The sequence below is a fragment of the Cherax quadricarinatus genome, unplaced genomic scaffold (assembly GCF_038502225.1).
Source record: "Cherax quadricarinatus isolate ZL_2023a unplaced genomic scaffold, ASM3850222v1 Contig2731, whole genome shotgun sequence".
Taxonomy (NCBI): domain Eukaryota; kingdom Metazoa; phylum Arthropoda; class Malacostraca; order Decapoda; family Parastacidae; genus Cherax; species Cherax quadricarinatus.
In genome coordinates, this window is record NW_027197757.1 from 9,624 (window position 1) to 16,832 (window position 7,209).

At 41.4% G+C, this 7,209-nt stretch overlaps 1 protein-coding gene across 1 annotated transcript; it reads left to right on the forward strand.

The window, feature by feature from the left end:
- The first annotated feature begins 253 nt into the window (after nucleotides 1-253).
- Nucleotides 254-6,574, forward strand: LOC138851906 (uncharacterized). The gene is made up of 2 exons (XM_070081438.1): nucleotides 254-1,241; nucleotides 4,530-6,574. Exons 1-2 carry the CDS (start codon nucleotides 343-345, stop codon nucleotides 4,804-4,806), a joined length of 1,176 nt encoding a protein of 391 aa, XP_069937539.1. The 5' UTR covers nucleotides 254-342; the 3' UTR covers nucleotides 4,807-6,574.
- The last annotated feature ends 635 nt before the right edge of the window (nucleotides 6,575-7,209 follow it).

Consider the following 7,209-nt stretch of genomic DNA (forward strand, 5'->3'; position numbering starts at 1 on the left):
CAGTACTCGCCTATATGTGGTTGCAGGGGTCGAGTCGAAGCAGTATAATGCAGGATTGCATTATACATCATTTGTGTTTGTCATTTTGTCGGTATTTTATTCCGTTTTCTCCCACTGCCGGATGTTACCCTACGTTTGTGCAGTGTGAGTATTGGCGATTCACTACACCCTGGCTGTCCCTGCTCATCTAACAACAAATAGGTACCTAGGTGTTAGCCTACTGTTAAGAGTGTAATCCTAAGATTGGTTTGGGTATTGAAATGAGTTTAGGTGGGATAAGATCTCTTAGCCTGTAAATTTAGCTACGTAAACAAAAATAAGTAGGAGTTGAAGACAAACAAAATGTTGATTATTCTTTTTCTTCAGATGAGAGTGTCGGTGACGATCATTGGCGTCCTCCTGGGGACGCTGCTGGGGCTCGTAGATATGCAGCTTATACAGCCGTTCAGGCAGATACGTCGACCCTCTGATAACTCCCGGGAGAATGACAACCCTAGCAATAAAAGATTTATTGTCCGCCTACCTCAAGATTATTCCCAGGTTGTGTCAGGTTCTGCTCAAAGACCTTTCTTTCTTCCCCAGCTCATTAGACAAAAAGAGAATCGGCAGTCAGGACAGGTATCCACAGTGATTAGGCAACCAAATTTTACTCCAACTGGTAATAGTCAAATATCCTTCACAGCCCCACAACCTCAGCGTCTTCAACAGTTCGGGAATGGTCAAGGAATATCATTTGCACAGTCTAATTTTCAACCATCCATCAACAGCCAATTAGGTCTGGTAACCCAACAGCCTAATCGTCAGCAACAGACTGGAAATAACGGATTTTCAGGAACTCTAGAGACTGCTCGTCGTGAACAAATGGAAAGTGTCCAAGTAATCCCACCACAGGTTAATCCTAGTTTACATCCTTTGAGTAGTCAAGCATTCGTAGGAACTCTATCTCCTAGCCGTCAACAAACTGAGCTTGCTCCAGGAATCACAGGAATAACTCAACCCAGTCGTGAGCAAACCGGGATTGGGCAAGGATTCCAAGGAACGCAACAACCTGATCGCGAACAAACCGGGGTTGGGCAAGGATTCCAAGGAACACATCAACCTCTTCCTCATCAAGCTGGAGGTTCCAGCCAATCTCTCCTCGGAGGCTCCCCAGGGAGCGAACCAGCTGCTGGCCATGCAGATCGTCACCATCTGTGTTTAGTGAGACCAGAGCCTGGAGAATGTAGGGGAGCTTTCCCAAGGTAATCATTTTAACATAAATGTATTTCATGAAGCCATAATCCCTTGTAAGTCTTTCAGCGTAAGAAGTGGAGGTTCTATCCACCGTCTGCTAATCTTAGCCTGTAACATAGTGTAGTCAGTCTGTGTGAGAGGCAACCCAACGGCACATAACACCACATAAGAGTAAATGTTCCATTTGTAAAGAGAAACTGCAGTGAGAAAAATATCAATTATACTAAAGTATAATGTATGAGTTAATAAAACTTATACATGAATATATATCTTCACCAGAATAAAGATTTAAACCACTACGCTACGACAGTACTCGTAGCGTAGTGACTGGCTGCCTCCCGTACCATAAATCCGGTATTACCCTTATTATTTGGAAAACACTAATTCATATGGGTTATAATAATTATTAATAATTGCACCTGGTGAAGGATTCTGTAATAGGAACTGGAACTGCTATTAGATTCCTTATATCAAAACTTGTTGTATCTCACAAGAAACCAGATTTTTTTTTTAGTCACAGCCCTTGTGGTTTAGCCCTTCTTTTTTATTATAATATTTTTTTTAGTCACGAATTGTGTAATATTACTTACGGATGGTGAATTATAGGCAGTGATTTATCCAGATTAACATAAATATATTTTTTGCGACACTAATATTATTGTATAAAAAATAGTAAATGAAAGTTACTTAGGCAGAACAAAATTTTAAACAGTGGATCTTCGCTGAGTAAGAACTTCAGATTATATAGAGTACCGCCACTCCTTATAATATCTTATGTTCACCTAATCCTGCATGACAGTGACACCAACAGGCGGAAGTGCCTCGTTAGCTTAGAATAAAAGTGCCTCATGGCTGCCATCATCCAGGTCTCAGAGACCACTAAACAAAACCATGGAACCTTCATCCTCTCAGAAACGCGTGTCCCAAATATTATAGAATAGTATAACACTCGCAGCAATTCGGATCCGATTTGTGTCCCTCAGGGATGTGTTCTAAGCACAACACTTTTTCTCCTTGCTATAAATGATTTGGCCTCTGTTCTTCCACCCAATATTTGGTCATCACTCTATGTTGATGACTTCGCTATTGCTTGTACAGGCGCTGACTGTCACCTTATTGCAGTTTCTCTCCAGCATGCGGTCGACCGTGTTTCCACTTGGGCCACCACACATGGGTTTAAATTTTCAAGTACCAAAACTCACCAAATTACTTTCACTAGACGCTCTGTTATCTCCGATCATCCTTTGTATCTCTATGGCTCCCGTATCCCCGAACGTGATAGTCAGGTTTCTAGGCCTTCTCTTTGACCGTCGGTTAACCTGGAAACCTCACATTACCTCTCTGAAGGCAACTTGTCACAGCCGGCTAAACCTTCTTAAAACCCTTGCTCATCTTTCCTGGGGAGCTGATCGTCGAACTCTGCTTCGCCTACATTCAGCCCTCGTTTTATCGAAACTCGATTATGGTGACCAGATTTATTCCGCGGCCTCTCCTGCTACTCTCTCTAGCCTTAACTCTATCCATCACCAAGGCTTACGTTTGTGCCTTGGTGCTTTTCGCTCTTCCCCTGTTGAGAGCCTCTATACAGAAGCAAATGTTCCATCCTTGTCTGATCGCCGTGATGCCCATTGCCTTCGCTACTATGTACGCTCTCACGATCTACACAATCCTTCCATTTATAGAATGGTCACCGATATTAGTAGACATTCTTTATTCGTTCGCCGCCCCTGTTTGCTCCGTCCCTTTTCTCTTCGCCTACATTCACTCTTGTCTTCCCTTCAGTTACCACCTTTATATGTTCATGTAGCATCTCACTTTTCCCTACCCCCCTGGGAAGTTCCAGCTGTTCGGGTCTGTTCTTTCTCACTCCCTTGCTCGAAAGCTCAACTGCCTACGGTGGCTTCCCGCTCTCTTTTTCTTGATCACTTCCACTCCCATTCTCATGCCACCGCTGTGTACACAGATGGCTCTAAGTCTTCAGACGGCGTCGGATTCGCAGCAGTGTTTCCGGACAGCGTCGTACGAGGGCATTTACTATCTTCAGCTAGCATTTTTACTGCTGAACTGTATGCCATTCTTGCAGCACTTATTCGTATCGCATCTATGCCTGTGTCATCATTTGTAGTAGTCTCAGACTCCCTTAGTGCTCTACAGGCTATATGAAAATTTGATACATCTCATCCCCTAGTTCTCCGTATCCAACTTTGGCTATGCCGTATCTCTACCAAACATAAAGATATTGTTTTTTGTTGGGTCCCTGGTCATGTCGACGTACAGGGCAATGAACAGGCAGACACTGCTGCGCGGTCAGCAGTATATGACCTACCAATTTCCTATCGAGGTGTTCCATTTCTGGACTATTTTGCTGCAATAGCTACCCACCTTCGCACCCGTTGGCAACAACGTTGGTCAACTCTGCTCGGTAACAAACTTCATTCTATTAAACCGAGCATAGGTTACTGGCCGTCTTCTTGTCATCAGTGCCGAAGTTGGGAGACCACTCTCTCCCGCCTTCGCATTGGCCACACTCGTCTTACTCATGGGTATCTCATGGAGAGGCACCCTGTTCCTCTCTGTGAGCAGTGTCAAGTTCCAGTATCGATTAGCCACATTCTGTTAGACTGCCCTCTCTATCAACGAGCACGCAGAATTTACCTCCAACGTCGTCTTCGTTCTACTACTCTCTCTTTACCTTCCCTTCTTGCTGATGGACCCTCCTTTAATCCTGACTCTCTCATTGACTTCTTGACAACGACTGATTTACTCCACAAACTCTGATGATACTTTTCGCACTCCCCCCAGCCCTTTCTGGTTCAGTCTCTTGCTGCCCTTTACCCTTTCACCATCCACTGCCCCGCTGTTATCCGTAACCTGTTGCTCATCCATCTCCCTTTTGCCACCTGATGCCCTCACTTCCTTCCTGCCCTGCAGCGCTGTATAGTCCTTGTGGCTTAGCGCTTCTTTTTGATTATAATAATAATCGGATCCGATTTACACTTCTGTCATCCAACCCACCATTTCTCAGCACCTAGCTGTTGGTCATTTTAAGAAGTGCTGTGTTCTCTATATAACTTGACGAAAATCTGAGTGAAGCCTTATTGTAATAGAGGCTTCTTATCTCTATGTATCTTTCATTTACTGTTATTTATTATTATTAATTATTAGTAATAATAGTAGTGGTGGTGGTACTGGTACTAACCTATGCTATACAGTGTTGAATTATTTACAAGCTAAAGTTCTTTTCATCAACGAATAAGCAAATTTCCTAATAGTGACGCATGTTATACCCTTCGCAGGTACTTCTACGACCCAGAGAGTGACCAGTGTGATTGTTTCGTCTACGGTGGTTGTGGGTTAGAGGGTCTCCAGCCCAATTTCAAATCACTTAAGGATTGTCAACGCTCCTGTCTCCCCACCAACCTGCAGGAAGGACCCAAATGTAGGATTATCTTCAGTGATGAGCAGACCGTTTTTACTCATAAGGCACATGCGTCCCCCCCATTCCAGAGTCATGCATCCGCCAATAAGTTTTTAAGTATGATTATCCAACAAGGGAGTCAACCATTAAACTAGTGTTTCCCAACCTAGGTGGTACTACCATCTAGTGAACGCTTTTACAATACAGAGGATTAATATGCTGATTGTAATAATGTTGGTAGAATTACCGACAATATGTAAAGTAAAAGGACACAAGTGCAACTAATGTGACATTTTATTGTGGCAACGTTTCGCTCCCCTGGAGCTTTGTCAAGCCGTAACGGCGTGACAAAGCTCCTGGAGAGCGAAACGTTGCCACAATAAAATGTCACATTAGTTGCACTTGTGTCCTTTTGCATAATATGCTGATTAATGCTAAGCAGAAGATTTTTTTAAAAATGAACTTTGAGCTAGCAGGGAGCATTAAAAGCCACAGAGGTGTTTGCAGGATTCACATTTAATGTGATATACAGTGGAACCTCGGTACTCGAACAGCTCTGTACTCGAACAATTCGGTACTCGAATGCTTTGGTAAAAAGATCGGTCGGTAGTCGACCGTTTGCTCGGCGCGACGGGCTGGAGTTTTGAGACTCTATGACCGCGGGTTCAATCCCGGCCGGGGGTATGGTTTATTTGCAATCGTGTCATTACGATTTCTTAAGTCATATACGTCAGTCTCCCTGCAGCTGTCGCTCAGTCTAAAACTCCTCTGAACTTCACTGTAAATTATTTAGTGTTTCTTTGCATTTTTGGGTGTTTTTTAAATATTTGTATAAGTCACCATGGGGCCTAAAAGATTAGTGATAACAGTCAACCAAAAAGAAAATTGGTTAGCGTGTGTGTCCTGATGTAAACACTGCCTCCACGTCTCCATATAATATGCCTTTTATTAATGTCGGCCTCTTTATTGTGCTTCCATGTTATCTATCGTGTTTCTGATATCAAGTTGGAGTAAATGTGATAGATAACCTTTATTACTAATATTAGCATAATTACTCAACATTGTATTCACGCCACTGCAAGTATCCGGCTATCAAGACAGATACTAGCCACTTCTGCTGGCCCCTCCCTCTCTCCTATGGCTCCTCCCACTTCGGACCCCTCTTATATTACGCTTGTTTCCATTTTGAATTTTTGTTCACAAAAAAAAAAAAAATAGAAGATTTACTTTTATGCAGACTACTGCATTATTGGAAAAATGGTATAAATAATATCAGTGCATTTGTGAAAACATATTAGACCCACCAGTTGACGTGTATTGGACGCGTGACGTGATTTGTTTACTCTTGGACATCAGCAAAAATCAAACATTTCCGCTAATCTAAGCTCAATTTCAAGGTATTTTTGGTCTGTAAATCATTCAAAATTACCTCTATTTCTGTAATATATCTTTCATTCTATCAAATGAGACCAAGAACACGAGAATACGATCATAAATACCATACGATAATACACCGCAAAGTCGCTGTAAGTGTATTTTTGGGGGTCTGAAACGCATTAATCAAATTTACATTATTCTTTATGGTAAATCGTTCGATACTCAACAGATCGGCACTCGAACAGCCTTCTGGAATGAAATAAGTTCGAGTACCGAGGTTCCACTGTATATTTGAGGGGCACCAAACTTCATTTTTCCTTAAAAGGAAAGAACAGTAGTACGCTAGGCGCAAAAATGTTTTAAAATGCTGATTTAAACTATTGCTGTGCAAGACCTGGATTGCGGAATAATGCTAAGTACAATGAAATCTGCATACGTTAAATTTATGTTGTATGATCTGTCTCCAGAAAGACTATATACCTTCTTAGTCTTACAGTATTTATTGTTCTGAATATTTATAATCTTTTAATAAAAATATAATCATTATCATTAGCATTTATTCTCTGGAAACTTTCCTGCCAGCGATGTGTCTTGAATATAGGAACAATTACCTTAATTATCAAAAGATGTAAAAGGGATTAAAGAAAATAGATTTAATGATTTAATGTTATGTCTTGTGTCGCAGGTCGGTTACTCACCAGTACAAACAATGAATGATGAAAAAAAAAAAAAAAAAAAAAAAAAAAAAAGTGGTCAAACTACAGCACCATCATTGTCAAAAAGTTTAGGTTCATTAGGTAAAAGGACATAAAAACTAATGCGACGTTTTATTGTGGCAACATTTCTCCCTCCAGGATCTCCCGTAAGGCGAAACGTTGCCACAATGAAATTCCACATTAGTTGCATTTTGTCGGTAATTCTACCATCATTACTAAGTTGGGGCTTAATTTGCTCAACATAAAAGCTCACAAAAACTCTTGAATCCAAACTGCTCTATTCTCCAGCTAAAACTTAAAAATTATCTTCGAATATTATCTGATTACTGCGATGGCAGTAAATTCAGGTTAGTGGTGCTACAGCCTAAGAGTCTAAAATGTTTAGAGTATCCAGTATTAAAACTCCAGAAAGTGCTTCCTATATACTCTACTGCAACTGGAACACGTGAACTGACACACTACATT

What these genes read in the sequence shown, in the direction of transcription:
- LOC138851906 (XM_070081438.1), top strand. Translation starts at nt 343, where the DNA reads ATGTTGATTATTCTTTTTCTTCAGATGAGAGTGTCGGTGACGATCATT. An exon ending in TGTAGGGGAGCTTTCCCAAG is followed by an intron (nt 1,242 to 4,529) that starts GTAATCATTTTA and finishes TACCCTTCGCAG; the next exon opens with GTACTTCTACGACCCAGAGA.